Source organism: Notechis scutatus, chromosome 5 (genome assembly GCF_049901735.1).
Source record: "Notechis scutatus isolate UNSWTSFEM ecotype Mainland chromosome 5, rNotScu1.2, whole genome shotgun sequence".
Taxonomy (NCBI): Eukaryota; Metazoa; Chordata; class Lepidosauria; order Squamata; family Elapidae; genus Notechis; species Notechis scutatus.
In genome coordinates, this window is record NC_142013.1 from 78,775,809 (window position 1) to 78,798,979 (window position 23,171).

The 23,171-nt window shown below is 39.0% G+C and overlaps 2 protein-coding genes across 4 annotated transcripts in view; one reads left to right on the forward strand and one right to left on the reverse strand.

Annotated features, from left to right (window-relative positions):
* Positions 1 to 23,171, forward strand: part of TUBGCP5 (tubulin gamma complex component 5) — a 379,326-nt gene that overhangs the window by 196,236 nt on the left and 159,919 nt on the right. The gene's annotated exons all lie outside the window — the stretch shown is intronic.
* The window catches only part of RP2 (RP2 activator of ARL3 GTPase), a 29,783-nt gene continuing 15,934 nt past the window's right edge, over positions 9,323 to 23,171 (reverse strand). The window contains exons 1-5 of one of the 3 annotated variants that reach the window (XM_087967096.1): positions 22,798 to 23,016; positions 18,033 to 18,698; positions 16,649 to 16,763; positions 14,030 to 14,115; positions 9,323 to 11,461 (exon numbers count right to left, since the gene is read on the reverse strand). In XM_087967096.1, coding sequence (XP_087823222.1) covers positions 11,378 to 11,461; positions 14,030 to 14,115; positions 16,649 to 16,763; positions 18,033 to 18,680 — 933 coding nt within the window. In that variant the 5' untranslated portion in view covers positions 18,681 to 18,698; positions 22,798 to 23,016 and the 3' untranslated portion in view covers positions 9,323 to 11,377. Of the gene's footprint in view, positions 11,462 to 14,029; positions 14,116 to 16,648; positions 16,764 to 18,032; positions 18,699 to 22,493; positions 23,017 to 23,171 lie in introns of those variants that run through there. The other 2 variants (XM_026666855.2, XM_087967095.1) reach the window with 2 other exon arrangements.

The window sequence follows — 23,171 nt, forward strand, 5'->3', positions numbered from 1 at the left end:
AGCATCCCTATTTTGCCAGATCAGGTGGAGCAGACAGAAACCACTAGAGGTGATCAAAGAAATAAAGTGATCCTATGCCATATACATAGGGCTTTACAGGAAATATCCAGCATTTTGAATTGCTTCTAGAAACCTACTGGGAGCCAAAGCAGCTCACATAATAGCAGCATCATATGAGTATACCATAGTATACCCAAAACTGCATGTATTGCTGCATTTTTAAATTCATTTTAACTTTTTCATTTCTTTTGCACCTGTGCCCTGGAAGATAGCTTGACACCCATGCCCTGAAAGATAGCTGAGGGCAATAAGGACTATCAAACCACTACCCAAAGCAGGAGGCAGGACCAGGACATGGAGACCCAGATGGTTTCTGGAAGGCCTTCAGCTTTCCATTCTATAATCTCAGCTATCAATTACATACAGTCTAATGGTATTTTTCAATATCATACTTCTTTTTTCTGAGTTACTATTTATTCAAAACTCCTGAATATTCTATTCAATTAAGTCTACTAATTTGCTTTAATGTAACTTATTTTTATAGAATAAAAGCAAAATTTGTACTCAAGATTTAGAGCAAAATTTTCTCCCTAAGGAAAATATTTTCACCTTATATACAGTAAATGCAGTTTTATTGAATCTAACCTTCTTCTGCTGCCTTATCTCCAATAAAGTCATATAGATAAGACATTTCCTATATAATCATAGGTAGCTCCAATATGACAGTGAGTTTTAAATCTTCCCATTGTATTTTTAAAAAATAACTTTCTGCACCAGTGGTTCTCAACTTGTGGTCAGCAGACTCCTGGGGGCGGCAATGTCATCATAGGAGGTCTGCAAAGTCTTGAAGAGATCTTATATTTAAATTTTGAGTTAAGTCTTGGGGGTCCGTGGCCATGGTCTGTGGCTACAAAGATATTTAAAGGGGGTCCGTGGTGAAAAAAAGGTTGAGAACCACTGTTCTACTTGTTCAAAATTAGTATCAAAAGGAATCTCTTCAATATTCTATAATATTTTAGGAAATCTCTAGTCACAAATAATTCAAATTCCCAATTAATTAAACAGATTTCATTATTTCTTTAGAAATTTAATATGCTGTCTTTTCACACAGCATTATTAAATTTTAGTCTTTAAGCATAAGTCTCAGTTACTGTGTAAAAGCTGCAGTCTTCAACAATATATATTTACAACTCTCACACTTCATTAAACCTGAGAATTCCTGGTGGCTTAAAAAATCAGATAAAAATCAAACCTTTCACAATTATAATTAAATAGCAAGAATGGTTTTATCAGACTTTTCAGCACAGGTAATCTTTTTATTCTAAATATCCTTCTTCCAGTCCTTATTGAAATTTAAAAAGGAATTTATCTATTCCAGTTCTTGACCCACTTAAGAGTGGTTTTAGTGGCAATTTATTATTTATTAGATTTGTTTGCTGCTCATCTTGCTTCAAAGCAACTCAAATTTAATAGATCCAAAGCTGTTCCATTCCATTTAGGAGCCTTATGCTAAAGGAGATCTACTGATAGCAATTTATAAAAATGGAACTGGGTTCATGGATAGACAGAACCAATTTGGTAAATATTTCTACTGTTGTATGACACAGTTAAGTTACAATAAGCTAGTAGACAACACCAAATAAAAATAATTCCAGTTCTGGGGAGAGTAACTGATATAGTGATCTTTTACATACTGATTTTCTGCACACCAAAAAAAAACTTAGTAGTGTTGAAAGAATTATCCTTCTGGGTTCAGTTCCAAGTGGGGAAAAAGACACTGGAAACATGGAGGCTATTTGGAAAGATGGTTTAATGGTGGACAGCAGGACCACATGGCTTGAAGCTCCAAAGTGAAAGGATGATCACATGCTTCAAGGTGAAGGAAAAGAGAAAAGCGGCCGGCCAAGATGCTGAGACCCTTATATACCCTCTGTTGGGCCCTACCTTAATGTTTCCTGTTCCTGTGCAAGAAATGTACCCCATTGGCTGTCTTAGCTAACTTTGTAAGCTTTCCTGAGTTCCAGGCTTGGTTGAGCCTTGCTGGATGATGATGCACTGAAAGGGTTCTTGGGCAATTGCTATAGTTTTACCTGGAGATCTTTGTTATGTAAAGTATTCTGGCCCAGGCCTTAATGGCCCACCCATTAACAAAGGCTTATGCTTATGCTTCTGAGGTGAGTTTGTGCTCTTGAGTTTCTACTCTTTTTAGGGGAAATATTCTGCCTTTTTAATATTTCCTAGGATATTTCATTTTTCTAGAAGAGGGGTGGGTGCTAACTTCCTACAGTAGCTGACAAAATATTTGCAGCCCAGGTATGGTAACCCCAGCTGCATCTGCTTGCACAAATTTATTTTAGATATGATCTATTCACTTACCAAAGCACAATAATTTGTCTTCTTATTATAGCACACTGTGACTTTGAATATATGTGTTTGGTAGTAGCAATTCAAGAATTCTTACCTCGTAAGACTATATCTCCAATAATGTCTTTATTTTATTTGTACACGGAAGGCATAGCAATCAGATCCTATATGGCACAAGCCAACAGGTACCAGCAAAAATTTATTTAGAAATAAATCCAGTCTCTCACTAGCAGAACTAGGAACAAAAGATAAAGCTTTCATAAAGGTGGATCGATTCCATTACAGCAGCAATGAGTGCAATGCTGGAAGAGCTGAAGTCCTGGGGTTAGGGATAGATCACTATGGATAAATCTATTTATGTGGTTGTTAAGACTCAACAACAACTGTAGGACACGAGAACAACTTGAGGGCACATAAACCTCCTCCTCCTCCTCGACTGAAAAAAGTCCAACAGAAGGTCAAGGGATACTGTAACCGAAAACATGCGGGCTTGTTTTAAGTCAAGGGAAGAGTTACTGATAGTAATGAAATTATATCCACCAGGTCACAAAAAGTTGGAAGCGGCTGAATAACTCTATGCAATAACAGCGGATTTCAACTCTCTGGGTTTAAGCTACTAACGGGACGGAAATCCCACTGTTTCTGGGCCGTTGCGAATTCAGAAAAGCTGAAAATCCCGATGACAAATCCCCAAATGGCAACCGTGAAGTGGGTTCTACAAAGTCATATGGGCTAGGGAAGAGATTTGCCTAACAGAACGACAACCTAATCGACCAAATTCATTTATTATTGCACACATTCAGCAACGGCATCAACTTCTCTTAAAACGACGTGTTAAGTGAAGCTGCCCCAAAGCAGAATTACGGCAGACCCAAGGGCAGAAAATAAAACACTGCAATAAAAAAACAAAAACAAATAAGTAACTAAAGGGAGGGTGTTCCACCTCGCTTGTGGCTATACCGATTCAGAAGCCGCCATAAATTGAAGGCCTGAGTCGCTGCTGTCAACCCGCCCCTTCCCCGGCGGAGGAGGGGGGCGATGAAGCGAGAGGAGAAAATTTATCTCCCCGCATCCCACCTCACCCTCTGGGCCGGGAGCAACCTCCGACCACCCGCCGGACCACGTGTCTTCTCCCAAACACGGGCAGCGGTCCCTGAGGCGGCGCTTAGCTCGGCGGCTCCTCCCCTTCCCCGCTCACCTCATGGAAGCTCGGCCCCTTCCCGCCCCGCCAGCGTGACTCCAGCGGCCAGGCCTTGGCGCCAAGCGCCGCCTGTGCGTGGGAGGGGGCGCGCGGCGCGACTCGGCGTAGCGGCGGGATCGGCAAATGTGGGTAAAGCGCCACCCCGAGCTCGGCCTGGAGCCGACGCGGCCCCTCAATCGCGGCGGCTTGAGCCGGCCAGGGCCGGGAGCTGCCTCTCGTTCCGTTCCTCCGGGCGCCTGGAGGTGTTTCCGGCGCACTCGCGCCAGCCCCGGCCCTACCCGCGGCGCCAGGCAACCTCGCCGCCGCCGGGAGCCCCCTGTCTCCCGCACCTCACCTTGTGGCTCTCTGGGGCAGGCGGCGGCCACGGTCTGCGCTCCGGCAGGCCTGGAGCTCTCGGGTCTTGCTAGCGCTGCTGCTGCTATCTGGCGTCGCTCATCGGCGCCCCGCTCCTTCTTCAGTCGCCGCGGCGCTGCCCCCGGGCCTGCCTGTCCTGACTAGGGCCCGGCAACATGCCGCCTGCTTCCCCCCTCTTTCCTCTCGCGCTCTGCGGGAAGCGGGCCCTTGTCCTTGTAGCCTCCCTCTTGGCAGGCCAGGCGGCGGGACAAGAGCCCTATTGTATTATTGACACTACTGCTGCTGCCGCCACCACCGCCGCCTCTCAGGCTCCGCCTCTTCCCCTTCCCTTCTCTCCCACCCTGCCGGCAGCGGCGGCGGATCGGCTCGTCTCTCGCGGTCGAGTCTGGTCGGGTTGCCTGGCACCTGCTTGGCAAAAAAAAAAAAAAAAAAACACCATTCCGCCGCCTCCGGGTTTCTTAGCCTCCCCAGCAGTGCAAAGAAAACTTTCGGAGGTCCATTATCTGCTGTTGCCTCTCAAAGCTTGGATAATCTTTGTTCTTAAACACCATTTCTTTTTTTAAGCCTCAAATTGTTGGAAAAATCGGTAGATGCCCACTGTCGTCAGTACACTCATGCCTCGATAGCGGTTTTTGAAATCACGTTCCTTCTTCCTTCACCGCGTAGGTTGACAATAAAATGCTTTCTTCCACCAGAGAAATTTTAACATACTTATATACATGTTACAAGTAATATTTTGGGTACACGTGGAAGCAGCTAGCCTGAATAATTGCATTTACCGGTATGTTTTGCTGATAAATAGCAGTGGAATTCACCCAAAAATATTATTCAGGCAATTCTGCAAAGAAAATATCCATCATTTGCCCAGCCAATCTTAGCTAATATTTGAAGGTAAGCATAGTTAATCCTATAGTAGTTATTATTTGGATGGTTGGGAAGCATGAGAACTTTAATGTTACCTAGACTGAGAAATTGGGGGCGGGGGGGGGGGATCCAAAAGAAGACATAGCCAACCCACCTGAGTAACATTGCTAAGAAAACAGATGCAGTCATCAGGAGTTGATCTTCATTTGAGAGTATATTTATGTAATTGACAAGCAATAAATTAGTAGAAAAAAGTGTTACAAATTCAATAAATCTTCCTTCTATCTCTGAAGACAATGAGACACATTTCAAGTAAGGAATTTTAGGAAGAATCTGGATGAGTTGGGATAGAGCAAAAATTTACATGTGTCAACTATCTAGGTTGGGAATAAGGGGAGGAAATAAGTAATATCAACTACCAGAAATAGTCTATGATTGAATAAACAAACCATTTAAATTGGTATTCATTTTTCTAATATAATACTGATAAAAATATATTGAACAGCCTGATAGTCAATACTGTTAACACTAAACTTAGTGCATTTAGGGAAGCGCTATTATAACCCAGTACAATGCAATTTTGTCACATAATCTCTGAGATGCTAGAACATCTTGCAGCATGGTGCCAATTTCATAATCCCCATTTTGAACAAAAGTTGCAACATGGAAAAGCTGCTGATTCACATTCAATTATTTTAGAAAAGCAGACTGTATGAAGTCACTTTACGCATAAGGAAATCATACAGTAGCTGAATTATAAAAATACAGTGAACTTATCAACCTAATATGGAAACTAGATAAAATTAATCCTGTTTGATGTGTGGACAATTAAACTGGAATAACTCTATAGAACTCTAAAAATGAAATGAAACTCAGGTAGTGATGGGAAACTTTTTAAGTGAGGCAAAAAAACTATCCAGTATGTGCTGCTTTGGCTAGATAACATAAAGCAAGAAGACAATGGCAAACCACTTCCAAAAACATCAAGAATACTTTACCAGGAGTCAAGACTGACTTGGACACATTCTCAAAGCCATGTGGATACTTATTGCAGTATTTTTGTATTCAATACCCAAAGTTGTATAACTTGGAAGAACCATTTTCAACCTAGCAAAATTGTCGATTCTCAGCTATTCTGGGTGATGATTGATAAAGAATAGTTGAAGCTGTTTTAACTATTTCCCGTGTAATTTTTATACTTTAATAAAATTGTATTTGCAGCTTGATAGCATAGTGTTCCTGAGAAACACATAGCTCTAATCATCATATAGTGCTACTATTAGAGCAAATATACCATGTTTGAGATCTCTGTTATAAAACATTTTATTAACCTAAATGTGGATGGAAATTTAAATGCCAAAAGGAAACTGCAGGATCAAAGTAAAAGTCCACCTACTACAGTTTTAGCTACACTACTCATCTAGGAACCAATAATATATTCTCAAACAGGATATAAATAAACATGGCAGTCATCTCCCAATCATATTTGCTGATAGTAAATTACTTGTAGGATGATATATCACCAGTATGAACGTATCTTCCATAAATCTAACCAATCTTTAAAAAATATAAGTTGCTCTCTAGTTGGGCACATACAGGTGAAACTCGAAAAATTAGAATATCGTGCAAAAGTTCATTTATTTCAGTAATGCAACTTAAAAGGTGAACCTAATATATGAGATAGACTCATTACATGCAAAGCAAGATTGTTCAAGCCGTGATTTGTCATAATTGAGATGATTATGGCTTACAGCTCATGAAAACCCCAAATCCACAATCTCAGAAAATTAGAATATTGTGAAAAGGTTCAATATTCTAGCTAATCAGCTAATTAAGCCATAACACCTGCAAAGGGTTCCTGAGGCTTTAAATGGTCTCTCAGTTTGGTTCAGTAGGAATCACAATCATATGGGAAAGACTGCTGACCTGACAGTTGTGCAGAAAACCATCACTGACACCCTCCATAAGGAGGGAAAGCCTCAAAAGGTAATTGCAAAAGAAGTTGGATGGTCCCAAAGTGCTATATCAAAGCACATTAATAGAAAGTTATGTGGAAGGGAAAAGTGTGGAAGAAAAAGGTGCACAAGCAACAGGAATGACCGCAGCCTGGAGAGGATTGTCAGGAAAAGGCCATTCAAAAATGTTGGGGACGTTCACAAGAAGTGGACTGAGGCATCAAGAGCCACCACACACAGACAGATCCTGGACATGGGCTTCAAATGTCGTATTCCTCTTGTCAAGCCGCTCCTGAACAACAAACGTCAGAAGCATCTTACCTGGGCTAAAAAAAAAAACAGACCTGGTCTGTTGCTCAGTGGTCCAAAGTCCTCTTTTCTGATGAGAGCAACTTTTGCATCTTATTTGGAAACCAAGGACCCAGAGTCTGGAGGAAGAAGGAGAGGCACACACTGCAAGATGCTTGAAGTCCAGTGTGAAGTTTCCACAGTCTGTTGATTTGGGGAGCCATGTCATCTGCTGGTATTGGTCCACTGTGCTTCATTAAGTCCAGGGTCAATGCAGCAGTCTACCAGGAGATTTTGGAGCACTTCATGCTTTCTTCTGCAGATGAGCTTTATGGGGATGCTGACTTCATTTTCCAGCAGGACTTGGCACCTGCCCACACTGCCAAAAGCACCAAAACCTGGTTCAATGACCGTGGTGGGATTACTGTGCTTGATTGGCCAGCAAACTCGCCTGACCTGAGCCCCACAGAGAATCTATGGGGCATTGCCAAGAGAAAGATGAGAGACATGGGACCGAACAATGCAGAAGAGCTGAAGGCCGCTATTGAAGTATCCTGGTCTTCCATAACACCTCAGCAGTGCCACAGGCTGATAGCTTCCATGCCACGCCGCATTGAGGCAGTAATTGCTGCAAAAGGGGCCCAAACCAAGTACTGAATACATATGCATGCTTAAACTTTTCAGAGGTCCGATATTGTTCTATGTACAATCCTTGTTTTATTGATTGCATGTAATATTCTAATTTTCTGAGATTGTGGATTTGGGGTTTTCATGAGCTGTAAGCCATAATCATCGCAATTATGACAAATCATGGCTTGAACTATCTTGCTTTGCATGTAATGAGTCTATCTCAAAAATTAGGTTCACCTTTTAAGTTGCATTACTGAAATAAATGAACTTTTGCACGATATTCTAATTTTTCGAGTTTCACCTGTCCAAAACATAACAAGCTCAGATTGTCTTGTTTGAACTGCTCAATGCATCCAGATCCAAAATAAGTTTATTCTCTTCCCTGCATAAAACTCATTGGTTTGGTACTATGCTGAAACAGAAGATTTGTACTATGCTAATCAAGATTATTCTGAGTACTATGTTCATATTTTACTAACTGCTAGGAAAATTAAGAGTTGTGGTATTCTGTTGCTTTTACCTGGTTGAGCAGAGAGATTCAAAATCAACTGATGTTCTGAGCTTAAAAACCTTGTAACTACCTAGTAAATTTATTGCTTTTTCATTTTTAGCTAGAGAGTAGAAAGACTAGAATTTTTTGCTGGCTCCTATGGTCTGAGGACTTTACAAGATTACTGAAATACAGATACCCCTTGATTTACATCCATTCATTTACTGACTGTTCAAAGTTACATCAGCACTGAAAAAAGTGACATGACCATGTTTCATATTTAGACCTTTGCAGCATCTCCATGGTCATGTGATCAAAACTTGGACGCTTGCCAACTGGCATGTATTTATGATGGTCAGTGTCCCAGGTCATGTGATCAGGTTCACCTGACAAGCAAATTCAATGGGAAAGTCAGATTCATTTAACAACCATGTTACTAACTTTAACAACTGCAATTGTGGCAAGAAAAGTTGTAAATTGAGGAACTTTACTGCCTCACTTATCAACGGAAGTTTTGGGCTCAATTGTGGTCGTGAGTCAAGGATTATGTGTAGTTGTTTTCCCAGTTTCTAAGGAGCTTTAAGCCTCTTCCACCTCTTCATCTTTTCATTAGACTTTTTGTAAAGTGTGATTATCAGCATCAGATCCAACAAAATCTATCTAAAATAAACACAATAAGATTACAGGTGGTCCTTGTTTAAAAAATAGGTTAAGACTTCAAAAAAGCTACTTAGGACCCATCTTTGAAGTTATGATTGCTGCAACCTGTCTGGTCATATGTTGCATTTTGGGAGGTTGGCAACCAACTCACATTTATGACCAGATGCATTATTTCATGGTCACTTGATTTACAATTTGCTACTTTTGTTGCTATTTTTCTGGCAGAAAAATGGGCAAACAAATGCCTCTTGGATATGCTGGATTCACTTAATGACCCATGTGGTGCACTTAATAGCCATGACGACTCACTTTACCACCATTGTAAAAGCGATAATAAAACTGAGCCCAGTCATATGGATCCTTGATTTACAATAGCAATGACTTACAACTGGAATTCTGGAGTTTGTTGTGATCATAAATTGAGCCTGTATAAGCTTAAAGATTTAGGAATTAACTGTGTGTGCAATACTTACCAGAGTATTTTTTTAAAAGAAAAATGCAATGTACCATAAAGGAAGCTTTCATTTAAGTATTCATTATAAAACAGATTTCACAAATGCTAGACAAGTTGTATATAAAAGCTGTAACATACCATATAAATTTTTCTTAAATTCTACAATAAGGTACCAATAAATTCAATTTATAAACAATATCAAATACATAACAATTCAGAAATTAATTCATGAGTCCTTCCATTTTGATAATATAAAAACAAGTAAACATTTGTGATGCTTCCATTGATTAAACTGACTGCCAATGAATAATGCAGAAATTTTCTTCTCTCTTTTTTTCCTCTTACTGTTGTTTTCTGTTAAAGTGTACAGGTGAACATTCTATAGTCTTTATCCAAAATAAAGTGCTAATATAGGAAAGAAACCAGTATTTACATATAAAACACTATACAAAAAATAATTTTACAGTTGTGTAAAATATCAAACTTTCAGATACCAGTAAATTTGCAGTATAATCCTTAAACAGTAACATTTACTCTATTTAAAGGAAGTTCCTGGGTAGCTACAGCATGGCTAAAAGCTATTTTGCTACACTCTGAACAAGTGATAAACTGATTACATATTTTTTTTAAATTCTCATAATCTATATTTACCATTCAACCACTTCAATGATACAGGTAATATACCTGAAATATTGAGAAATGATTTGTGTAGATGTTTCATTTTAACCATTATTTATTAAACAGTAAATTTGTGAGGAAATTTTGAAGTGGCCTCTATTTGAGTTGAAAGAAACGTGTATGGGTTTTGGGTGGAACAGGCTGTGTGATATGTCTACATTCTGGTTTCTTATTTATTAATGAGTGGATGTTGACATCAGAGTTCCTCTGCGACCTGTTTCTGCCTTACATATCTTCTAAGAAACATCATTTGATTAATGTTATTCTCAGTTTTTTTGCAGTCAAAAGCAGTTTATGACCTCCACTGCTCCCCTGTATTTGGAGAGGAATTCAGCAGGTAAAAAAAGAAATTATGTGACAAAATAAGATAAAGTTCAGCCTGGGGAGAAATGCTGTTCTAGCTGTTAATGCCTTGCATCTCTTGGCCAGAAAAAAAACTTTGGTAGGATGCAAATTAAGATAGGTAAATTATAGTTTAACAGCACAGAATTTGAAAACAGGGCTTGCTGCAGAAATAAACCCCTTTTGCGTGTAAGGATTTAGGCAATTATGTTTAAAAAATCCTGGCTTAACATTATGTAAAATCAAACCAGAAGAGTTGAAAATTGAGATAAACAGTAGTGAGTCATACATACTCTAAACTAAAAGCAGGTTTGCAACCTTTAATGTTGAATATTAAGTAAAATATCACATTTCTATAAGATCTGCATTTAGAAATCGAATATATTTGGAATATAAATATAAAAAAATATGAAGCAGCACTCCCACAGAAATTCAGCAACAACAGCAATAAAATCTCCTATGTTGGAGATACTGATCAAAGCCATAGCAAAACCTTGCCTATTTCCATAAATGCTTTTTCTTGAACTGTTATGTCATTCAAGTATAATCGAATATTGAAAGTTGGACTGAGAGCAAAAGTTAAAATAATGAGTTGGACTGAGAGTAAAAATTAAAATAACAATTTTCTTCATTGTTGCTAATTTTAGAGTAATGAGACAAATCAGTAAGAATTAAAATATTTTGAATGATACTGATTTCATGTGAAGTGTTTGAAAATTCAGGACATACTGTTAGTAATGCTTGTTCAATGTTATAAAGCATGCCGTTGACAAAATTGAGTTTATGCTCAAAGATACAAACATACATAAAAAATCTTCAATATGCACCAGCTTTCTAACATCTATACTTCCATCTAATATACCATTATAGCTGAAAATGTTATAATATTAAAATATAATATGCAGGAAAGAAACAAATCACATTACAGTTAAGAGGGATTAGAGTTACTTCAATTTTATAGTACTAATGAAAAATCAGTATTATAAGGAAAAGACAAAAAAGGTAAAAAAAATTCACTTAATTCAGACAGTTGTACAAACCTAATGCTCAATTCAACTATCAAGTAGATATTTTTCAGTAAGGTGCTTTTATTTCTTTCACATTCCCATCTGCATATCAGCAAAATTATAGAAACTGTCTATTTCTCTTGAAGCAGTCAACTTGTCCTCAGATACAAAAACCTGTAATTTAGGATAAAAAAGAAAGCACAATTAAGATTTAGAACTCAAGTGTTTTATTCCAGATTTTTAATTTGTGTTTTTAAATAAGCCAGTCAACTGGTTCAGATTAGGATGCTAATCTAAAACTGCAAATTGAGTGACACAAACATAATAGAAATGTTCAATTTCAACAGATCTTTGAAATTATATTATCTGACTCCTTAAATGATATAGACTTGGTATCTTCTAGCTCAGGGGTCTCCAACCTTGGCAACTTTAAGACTTGTAGATTTCAACCCCCAGAATTCCTCAGCCAGCTGTGCTTTAAAGTGATACCTAGCTTTGCTGGCTGAGGAATTCTGGGAGTTGAAGTCCACAAGTCTTAAAGTTGCCAAGGTTGGAGACCCCGTTCTAGCTAATACATAAGATAATTCACTTCACGAACTAATTTAACATAATTATTCAATTAATTTTTGCCCCAGTAATTATGAGCCAGAAGTTAATTAAATAATGCTAGGAGAATCACCATTTATTAAAAGTATTTATTTACATCTCGATTCCAAATTCATAAAATATATAATAAAAATGCCAAACATATTAATACTGTAAAAATTTAAAACATTTTCATTGCCTCAGGCACTAGGGCATATTGACAATATACACTGCTCAAAAAAATAAAGGGAACACTTAAACAACACAATGTAACTCCAAGTCAATCACATTTCTGTGAAATCAAACTGTCCACTTAGGTAGCAACACTGATTGACAATCAATTTCACATGCTGTTGTGCAAATGGAATAGACAACAGGTGGAAAGCATGGGCAGTTAGCAAGACATCCCCAATAAAGGAGTGGTTCTGCAGGTAGTGACCACAGACCACTTCTCAGTTCCTATGCTTTCTGTCTGATGGTTTGGTCACTTTTGAATGCTGGTGGTGCTTTCACTCTAGTGGTAGCATGAGACAAAGCCTACAACCCACACAAGTGGCTCAGGTAGTGCAGCTCATCCAAGATGGCACATCAATGCGAGCTGTGGCAAGTTTTGCTGTGTCTGTCAGCATAGTGTCCAGAGCATGGAGGCGCTACCAGGAGACGGGCCAGTACATCAGGAGACGTGGAGGAGGCCGTAGGACAACAACAACCCAGCATCAGGACCCCTACCTCCACCTTTGTGCAAGGAGGGACAGGAGGAGCACTGCCAGAGCCCTGCAAAATGACCTCCAGCGGGCCACAAATGTGCATGTGGCAGCTCAAACGGTCAGAAACAGACTCCATGAGGGTGGTATGAGGGCCCGATGTCCACAGGTGAGGGTTGTGCTTACAGCCCAACACCGTGCAGGACATTTGGCATTTGCCAGAGAACACCAAGATTGGCAAATTCGCCACTGGCACCCTGTGCTCTTCGCAGATGAAAACAGGTTCACACTAAGCACATGTGACAAATGTGACAGAGTCTGGAGACACTGTGGAGAACGTTCTGCTGCCTGCAACATCCTCCAGCATGACCATTTTGGCAGTGGGGCAGTAATGGTGTGGGGTGGCATTTCTTTAGGGGGCCGCGCAGCCCTCCATGTGCTCGCCAGAGGTAGCCTGACTGCCATTAGGTACTGAGATGAGATCCTCAGACCCCTTGTGAGACCATATGCTGGTGCGGTTGGCCCTGGGTTCCTCCTAATGCACGACAATGCTAGACGTCATGTGGCTGGCAGTTCCTGCAAGACGAAGGCATTGATGCTATGGACTGGCCCGCCCGTTCCCCAGACCTGAATCCAACTGAGCACATCTGGGACATCATGTCTCACTCCATCCACCAATGCCATGTTGCACCACAGGCTGTCCAGGAGTTGGGGAATGCTTTAGTCCAGGTGTGGGAGGAGATCCCTCAGGAGACCATCCGCCACCTCACCAGGAGCATGCCCAGGCATTGTAGGGAGGTCATACAGGCATGTGGAGGCCACACACACTACTGAGCCTCATTTTGACTTTTTTAAAGAACATTACATCAAAGTTGGATCAGCCTGTAGTGTTTTTTTCCAATTTAATTTTGAGTGTAACTCCAAATCCAGACCTCCATGAGTTGCTAAATTTGATTTCCATTGATAATTATGGTGTGATTGAGTTGTCAGCACATTCAACTATGTAATGAACAAAGTATTTAATATGAATATTTCATTCATTCAGATCTAGGATGTTTTATTTTTGTGTTCCCTTTATTTTTTTGAGCAGTGTAGATCAGGGTTGTCAAACTTGCATCGTCACGTCATCATGTGACATATAGCAACTGTTTTCCTTCGCTAAACCAGGGGTGAGCATGGGCAGTATGTGATGCATCTGGTCCACAGGCCGCAAGTTTTGACACCCCTGATATAGTTAGGAAAACGTGACTTTGCAGAAGCACAATGTATGTATATTTATTTATTACCATCACCAAATAGAACCATACATGTGCCCTAGCTTTCAAGTTTCTAGAGAAAGGACAGAATTCATTTCATTTTTAAAAGTAAAATTCTGTGGAGAAAGTAGTACGCTGGAAAAACATGCTATAATTTCCAGAAAACAGTTTCAGGGAGAATCTGCACCACTACTTACTTTAGCTCCACTAAAGACATTAACAACAATGTCTTGACAGGCTGCTATAGAACCATCTCCATTAAACTCTAAAGCAACAACAGGACCTAGAAAAGGAATAATTAAGAGTTAGTATTTTGGTATTAAATTCAACTCTATATGCCGGTGAGTACAAGAAACTGAACAAAATAATCCTTTCTGCATTGCAGATCTCTTCCAAATCTGCTCTGCAATATTGGGAAAATATACCAGGTACAACCCTATATTTTTCTGATGGATCTTTCATTAACTTTTGATATTGTCAACTGTGGTACCTTTCTGAATTGTGTAAATTGAGGATACTGTGTTAACTGTATTTGACTCCTACTTGCATAAACAATTCTAAATGGCTGTATTTCTGACTCTGATAGATCTGTGTGGAATGTCATAAAGCATTAACTTGATCCCTAATACTGTTTAATATTTATATGAAGCCACTGAGAATAATCTTCAGGAGCTTTGGAACCACACCTCATTAATGTTACTTTATTTTACGTTATTTATATAACTGTCCGACTTGCAAGTTATTACTTGGGGAAAACTTACATATGCAAAAATTATGCTTATATCACTACAATGTAAGTGATGTTTTCCTTCCATTTGATCTAGAAGTGGCAGTGATGTAGATTGCAGTAATCATATTGCTGAGTAAGGTGTATCATCTTATAACTTCTGCTGAAGCAACTGAACCACTTTACGTTAGAATCTGAACCAATTTCAGGGTTTTGCTATATGTTTGTACCAGAATTCTGATGGGCCACCTTTAGTGTTACAGATCTGATCAAACGCTGAGATTGTGGTGGAGATTCTGCTATGTCTGCCAGATGCATAGTGTCATTTTGAGTTCTCTCAGATGGACTTTCAATGTGGTTGCACCTACACTATAGAATGATCACTCCCAGAAGTTTATGAGGCACTCGTTTTACATTTGTTGAAGAAACTCTCTTCACAAAGACCTTTTCTATTTGACTGCTGAATAAGAGTGAGAGGTGTTTTTTTGTTTCCACTTCTGTTTTCAATTGCCCTGTCACTTTTACATATATAATTATATATGTTTTATTATATAGTTATTGAGTATTTTATATTCTGTAAATTGCTCAAAGATTCTTTATATAGCACAGGGTGATAATAAATTAAAACACTGTAAATCCCTCATGTTTATGAAAGAAAAAAGGGACTAATTATAAAAAGTATATTTATTAGTAGGACATATGTCCCCTCCCCCAAATATTACTTATAAGAGCAATAGCACTTAGACTTATATACTGCTTTGCAATGCTTTACCGCCTTCTCTACATGGTTTACAGAATCAGCATATTGCCCCCAACAATCTGGGTTCTCATTTTACCGACCTCGGAAGGATGGAAGGCTGAGTCAACCTTGAGCCTGGTGAGATTTGATCTGCCAAATTGCAGGCATCTGACAGTCAGCAAAAGTAGGCTGCAGTACTGCATTCTAACCATTGTGCCACTGTGGCTCTTATAAGTTGATTCTACAGTCATGGAGAATAAGCTATAGCCAAAATTGAGCAAATGGGTAGAGGGTCAAGTAGCTGAAGACATCAAGATCAGTCTTTTAAGATCAGCCACCACTTGGAAGGAGCTGCTTGCCTAGTGGATTTAATTTTCCCTGGAATGCTGAAACATGGCATCATTTTTTCCCTTCCCTATCCTGACAATGATTGTATACCTGAAGGAATCTATTCCATAGCTAATTAACCTTATTCTATAAACAAATAGAAGTAGTTATTTATACATTATTTTCTTGACCTGGGTTTTCTTGGAATGCAACCTCTAGCAAGTATATAAGTGGAAATACATATGTAAATATGCCTGTGCACACATATGTTGGGAGAAGTCTCCAGAAATGATTTCATCTAGAGTTGACTAGCCTAGCTTGACAGAAAGTGGACATCATACTGGATATTGTCTGTTTATGTTCCCTGCTTATTTTTTTGAGTTGGGAAGGGGTTTTCCTAAACTCAGAACCAAATTTTATTTTGGATAAATCTTCAAAACAAAGTCTAAACCTTATACCATGGGAGAATTCATTTCTCTTTTAAATTTGAAGAAGACAAGACTACTAGAATTATGCTTTGATACAACAGCACCTACTGTATTTAGGAGTATATATGGTTCTTGATATTGGAACAATGCATGCTTCTTATTGGGAACCAAAATTTGTTCCTGCTTATTCTTTTATATTTTGAATTACATATGTTGCAATGTAGCTACAGCTTTCATAAATTATACAGCTAAAATGTATTTTACAGTAGCTGATGATCAGTATCAAGTCTATAAATTACAGAAACTTTATCAAAATTCAGTTTTGCAATGAAACCAGCATATTCCTGTATTGCCTTCAAGAATAATATTGATAGTACAGCTTTTATAAATAATCTTTGCCTGTTAACTTGTAGTAAAAAAATAATAATGGTATGATCTTTACGTGAAGTGAAGCAAGTGAAATGTGCCACTTGGTGACAAGGCATTTTTAAAAAGATTTATGTACAGTATTAATTTTCATTGCCCCCTGCCTTAGGAATTACATTCAGATTGAAGAAACAGTTTTAATTTTTTAGAGTTTTTCAAATAATTATACCTTTGTCAAGTAAAGGGATGAATTCAGATGCTCTTTGCTGGAACACTCGTTGAGCATCATCAGCTTTCATTGAAACTTCTTTTGTCTGTATCAGCCAAAAGCCTTTGCCAGTCATCTATTGAATTTCAGTAAGAATTGGAATACATATGAAATATGTAAAATTTTAATAAACACATGGAAATAATCCTTAGAAAAACCAAAAACCATTTATTTTTATGCAAATGTTTCTTCCCGCACAGCAATTTCCCCATTATTTAAAGCCATCTAAATCCTCTAAATCATAGTAAATTGGGGGGAAACACATTACATCGAGCCATATAAAGTGCTACATATCATTATGTGATTCAGAAATAGCTTGAATGGGACACAAGTCAACAAAATGAAACATCAATCAGCGAGAAAGAGTAAGTCCAATGGAGAATAATTTATGACAATATATAACAATTTATTTATGGCATGTATAACAATTCAAATTTAAATGCCCAGATGATTTAATTTGGATTTTGTTATAAGCAGGAGGATGAACTCAATGATCTATATGACTCCTAACTCTGATTCTAAAGAACTGTTAGTCAGATGTTGACTTTGATAAGTGTAAATTTCTTACTAATTATTAGTTGTTCCCCAATAATTTATTATTAGATCTCCTAAATTCTGGAAATTTGCAATTCTTTCTAGACCTTGAAACAAGGATGCACAACTTCTGCTAGTCTGAGGTCCATTCCAGCTTAGTGTAAAATATAATGTAACCTAGCAAGCAGCATTAAAGCTCTTTTGGGAAAGAGATTTAAGCATTTGCAAAGGCTTAAGGTATCTATCTTAAGACTCTTTAATAGGCATTGAAAATCCAACATATAGCCCCTCCCACTCTGGATGCTAAAGAAATTTGCATGTGGCTCCTGGCCCCTTTTCTTTTTTGTACTTCTGCCCTAGGAAAACATACTTGCAGTAAAACAAATGTGTAAAATCTATCCTAATTGGAGATCAAATAATTTGGTTTGACATTTTTTGCATAGGCACCGATCTTTACCATGAGGATACTATAAACATCTTTTTGCAAGATCCTCTTTAATGCTGTACCAGCAGACTTCAGCTTATGAAGTGGAATTCTTCTCTCTCTGCAATCCTCATGTGTATCCTCAAATATTACTCTGGATTATTCTCCTGTTGCATCCTACAGGTTATATTTTCAGACTGCAAAGCATAGGCTGTCAGTCATATAAATTGCAAAATTGCATCATGTCAAGATTTGATTATACCTTCTAAAAGCCATTTAAAAACCACAGATTTGTAATACTTCTATTTCTAAAAAGGCAAAATAGCTTTAGTTTTAAACACAAAGTATAAAGTAAAGCAAATTGCTTTATCTTATCTCATCTCTTACCTCATCAATTAACTTTCTTGCATTGGCAGTTGTATAGTCTCCACCAAAGAACACTACTAAGCAAGATTCCTCACTCTTTTTTTGCCGTCCTCCTAGGGTTATTGGAATTATGCTCTTGTTGACATCAGTTGAAATCCTCACAGCTTTTAATTCTTCAGTAGTCGGCAATGGTACATAGTCTTGAACTAAAGCATCCTCAGCTAGAAGACTCCAATTATTTTCTCCTGAAACTGGTGTGAAGTCATGGATATTGCTCCATGTGTTGTTAAAGATGCTTAGCCCAGCATCTTTCAACTGCAAAGCTAGTTCTGGATAATAGTATTGGAAACATCCAAATTTCATACCTGTAGAAGATTCAATAATGGGCTGGGTGGTACAGCACAGAAATACTTCTATCTTTCGGCAGTCTCGAGTACGAAACTGTTGGCATGCCACAACACACTTACAGTCTTTGCAGTCACGCAAAAACACACTGCCTTTTACAGGTCCTAGAAAAAATTGGCAGTTTATACAGTCGTCAACAGTGATTGTAGCAGAATGATCAAATATATAAATATTGCAATTCTCACAGTCCTGAATGACAAACTGTTGCCCTGCAACTTTCCCAGGTAAACGTCCAACTGTTTCATTCTTGAGTCCAGAAAACATGTAATCTTTCGGATCAATCTAGAACAAAAGCAATTTTTATAGTCAAGGTATATTCTTAAAAGTCATTAAATGTTCCCCATCATTTCAAGTCTGGAAAAAATGTAGAATCAATATTTACCACACTATATTATACAAAATATCTAATATTAATGTTATTTTATTTGTTCTTTTAAGATAGTAACTATTTCTATTCCATTGTTGAAGAGACTGAAGGAAAGGTTTTTTTTTACAGGACTTCTATTAAGAGCTTACAAATTGTTAATCAATATAGAACAGCATTCTGTAGGATAGTTCAACTATGCTATTGATTAGTGAAATATTATTCAATTACAAAATGACAGTACAACATAAAAAGAAAATCAAGTATTTTGTAGAAGGCATGGCAGAACCTGGAGGCACAGTGAAAAGGGAGATCAGCTTGCTAGGTAGCCACAAGCAAATTAAGTCCAATCATGCTTGAGTGCCATCGACCCTTATTTATGTCTAATCAGATACTGTTAGTTGAGAAGATTCCTGTGCATAGGCTTTTAGCAATCAATCAGTTTAACTGAACCTTCATGTGTGAATTTGATCTTTTGCACTTGTCATTTTTAGTGGTTTAAGTTTACTGGTATCAAGGATTTCTTGCAAGATGGTAATAGAATTGTACTTCTGAATATAATATTGAAGTACTGCATTAAACATTTACATTTGAAAATATGGATTTTATCAGAAAAGCATAACTATTTGTCTTAAAATGTAAAGGTTATTTAATTAAGTAGTGAGTCATAGTTACATAAATCTATAGGTTCTAGACAATGCATATAATTCAAGGATCATATTTTAAGGAATTATATCACATATTCCATTCCTAGAGAATACTGAAAAATGGAAATTTAGCCAGATAAAAAAATAAAATTTATACTTTCTTACACTTCATTGCACATCCAAAATATAAAACAGGAAAACAGCAGGTGAAATTAAGCCAAATGGAATTGAAAAGCTGTGTCACAACTAATTGACCTAATCTGAAAACACAAGCAAAGTTATTCTGCTAAAATTGGCCGGATTGTGCAAATAATGACAGAATATAATTCCACGTTAGCATCTTTTAAAACAGCATTTCAATTCAGCTTAGCTTCCTTAAATGTCAAAAAGTTCCCCATCATTTCAAGAAAAAACCAAAATTAAATTATACATTGTGTAATATTTGTTAAACCCTCCCCATTCAAATGTTTTATTATAAAGCCTCAACTAACTTAATTTCAATTCTTCTTAATATTAGGACAAGTTAAATTTATTACTTGGCATAACCCATTCTAAAACACCAGCTGATTCAATTTTTATATTTCAAACACCATTTTGTAAGTTATAAACTAGTTAAAATATACAATTAATTTCTGCAATTTGTTTTTAATTCAAAATTCATTTATAAATCTAAATATTGATATTACATCCATAATCAGGACCAAACATGTAGGAAAATAGTTGGCAGCCAGTTTAAAAGAATGTTTATTAGAAAATTGGGGGAGGGTGGGGGAAATCTCATATTTCACTTTTAAACATTCTGTGCTTCCACAATTTTTAAAAATAGGTGAAAGTCAGCACTTAGCCTTGAAAATTATGCCATATGTGGCCTGATTGTCACTGGAAAGGAAATCACTGGGAAATCCCAAGGTGATATGTTCAATTCAACTCAATGGAGCAAGCAACTCATAAATACGACAAATAAAGCCATAACCCCAGCCCAAAATGCAGATGGAAGTATCTAAAACTTCCAGCCTTTAGTCATTACAAATTATAGAGAAGTTATTTTCATAACTCAAGGAAATGAGTCAAAAAATATTTCAACGTTTCCTTAGGCACCAAATGTAAAGGACAATCGACGGCGTCTCTCTAAATGTTCTTAAATAAAGGAGAAATAACTCCTGTGTTAGTGTTATGTATCTTGAAAGGGAGGCTTCCATACACCTTCACTTATTAAAAAAAGAAAGAGAACCCTCTGGGAATATTAAAAGCTTGTGTCACTACCTGCAGTCTCATTTTTATACACAAGAGATATCTAGATAGAAAACAACGGAAGATCATTATATCTTAGATTATGTACACAAGAATACATTGATGTGCTCTGAACTATCACTACCAGGTTTAAGTATTTACCAAGTCCAACACAGACTAAATTATAATTGATAAAACAAAAGTCAACAAGAAAGGTTGTGGCAATACTAAACTAGTTTGTGATAGTTTCATCAACACCTGTTTCCTCCAAAGGCTCCCTGATTTTTTTTAATTTCAATATCTTACAGTCTCTCTAACTTTGCAGCTGTTTTGATCTATGACACCCATGCACAAATACACTGTAGCAATCTAATTTAAATACCATTTATCTGCCCAAGCCCAAATCACTGCTTCTAAAGGCTGGGAAGCTTCCTACCACACAGAGAAGACTCACCACAATGCTTCAAATTCACTAGGATGGTTAAAGGCTGGTAAAGAATATCTAATCACACATCTTTTGAGATGACAAGAATAACTTTTCAAATCCTGAAGAAGCTGCAGATAACGTTTATTTGCCACACAAGCAGCCTGTCCATCGTTTACAGGAATCATCTGACAAGACCAAGCAGGCAAGTAAAAACATTGCGAAAGGTGATGGTGAGGTGTCAGATGGGCTGAAGCAAGCTTCCCCAAATCTGGCACAACACCCAGAATTTTCATTCAGCACAATATTTTTGAGAGTTCTGCTCCCAACCAAGCTAGAATGGTAACCGTTTGAGGAAAACCGACGTTGGGAAAATCTCCTTGGAAGGAGAGAAGAAACAGTTCCTGGAAGAACAAGAGAAATAGAGCAAGACAATCCTGCTGATGTTACCTAGTCTGGTAACGAAACGTTCAGAAACCAAACTGAAGCAAACTTGGAGATCAAACCACTGCCAAAATCTAAAACCCGAGCTACCAATATTTTCTATTGTTTCAAAGGAACGGCTGGTGTATACTGTATCTCAGGAAATGGGATTAACTCAACCAATTGGGTTCACACAGACACAGTGATGATTCATGATCTAGCCCAGTGGTCGCCAACCAGTGGGCCGGTGACCACTGGTGGTCCGCAGAGAAATGTCACCCTCAAAGCAATTAATCCAGGCTGTATGGGAACACAAGGCTGCGCCACCCACATGGCCCATGGGAACACAAGGCTTGTGTCTTTCCATTGCACACAACATGATAGTGAGGGAGGGGGCCTGGCTACCGGGCTGCTTCTTTCTGATTACAGGCAAGGAAAGCAGCAAAAGTCTTTCTTTCTCTGCCCCAAACTCCACCAGAAATGAGTCTTTGGGACCCTGCAAGACATCCTGCTCCAAGAGGCTGCCCTGGTGTGACAAGTCTCACAAAGTCTCATTTCTGGCAGAGTTCGGGGGAGAGAAAGAAAGACTTCTGCTGCTTCTGCTGCTTTCCTTGCATGAAGCCAAAAGTCTCTCTTTCTCTGCTGGAGACGGCATCCTGCGACCCCAAATAAAGAATGATCCATCGGTAAGAAAATGGGGTGGGGAATTTTCCTGCAGACTTTTTTGGGGGGATTTTTCCCAGGGTTTCTCTGGTCCGCGGGATTTAAAATTATGAGTTTGTTGGTCCCTGAGGTCCAAAAGGTTGGCGACCCCTGATCTAGCCAAACTGGCGAGGAGGGCTCGCGCGACACACCACCAGCCAAGCCCCATGGATCCCAATATGTTGTGCAAACGCAACCAGCAAAGAAGAGGAAGTAGCCCTGTGCGCTCGGCAGCAAACCCCCCACCCCCAAGGGCAGCCGCTTTCAGAGGAGGAAACCACGGTTACCTTGGCTCGCTGGTCCCAACTGTACTGTGGTTGTTTGTCGGCTTCCGCGGACAGAGAGCCATTCCGATCTCCGCTCTCCGCGCCAGCCTTCGCCTCTTTGGCCTGCTTCCGCCTCTTGGAGAAGAAGCAGCCCATAATCTGTTCCTTCACCTCAGAACACGAACACCCACCCACCCACCGCAAACCGCTGCTCTCACGGCGCCTCCCTCCAGCCCAAACAACCCCGGCGCCTCCCGCGAAGGAAATATAACTGAATACGCCCCACCCTCTAACTTAAAGCGCCTGCTTCCGGCTTCTCCCTCACCGGTCTCCCATGGCGACCGCGGCTCCGCCCTTCCCGGCGTTTCTCCCAATCAGCATCGTCTGTCAAAGATTTCCGTCAATCTGGTTCGCTGACAAACAACGAAGCGCGTCGACGTCGGCCCCGCTGCTCGCCGTGTGAGCTGGAAGCCGGGAAGCGAATTGTCTGTAAAAGGAGCGAGCCGTTGTCGCCATTCTGCGCGCGCGCCGGCGCGCTCCGAGATGTGTTGCTTTTGTTGGGGGCGTGGAGAGGGGGGCCGGGGGCAACGAAGGGCGTTTTTAACACAAGTGTGAGGTCCATCCTATGTCGCTGCTGAAGCCTCGAGTAGGCTGTGCACACAGGTTGCTCAGTGCGGGGGGGAAAAAAGCATTCTGCTG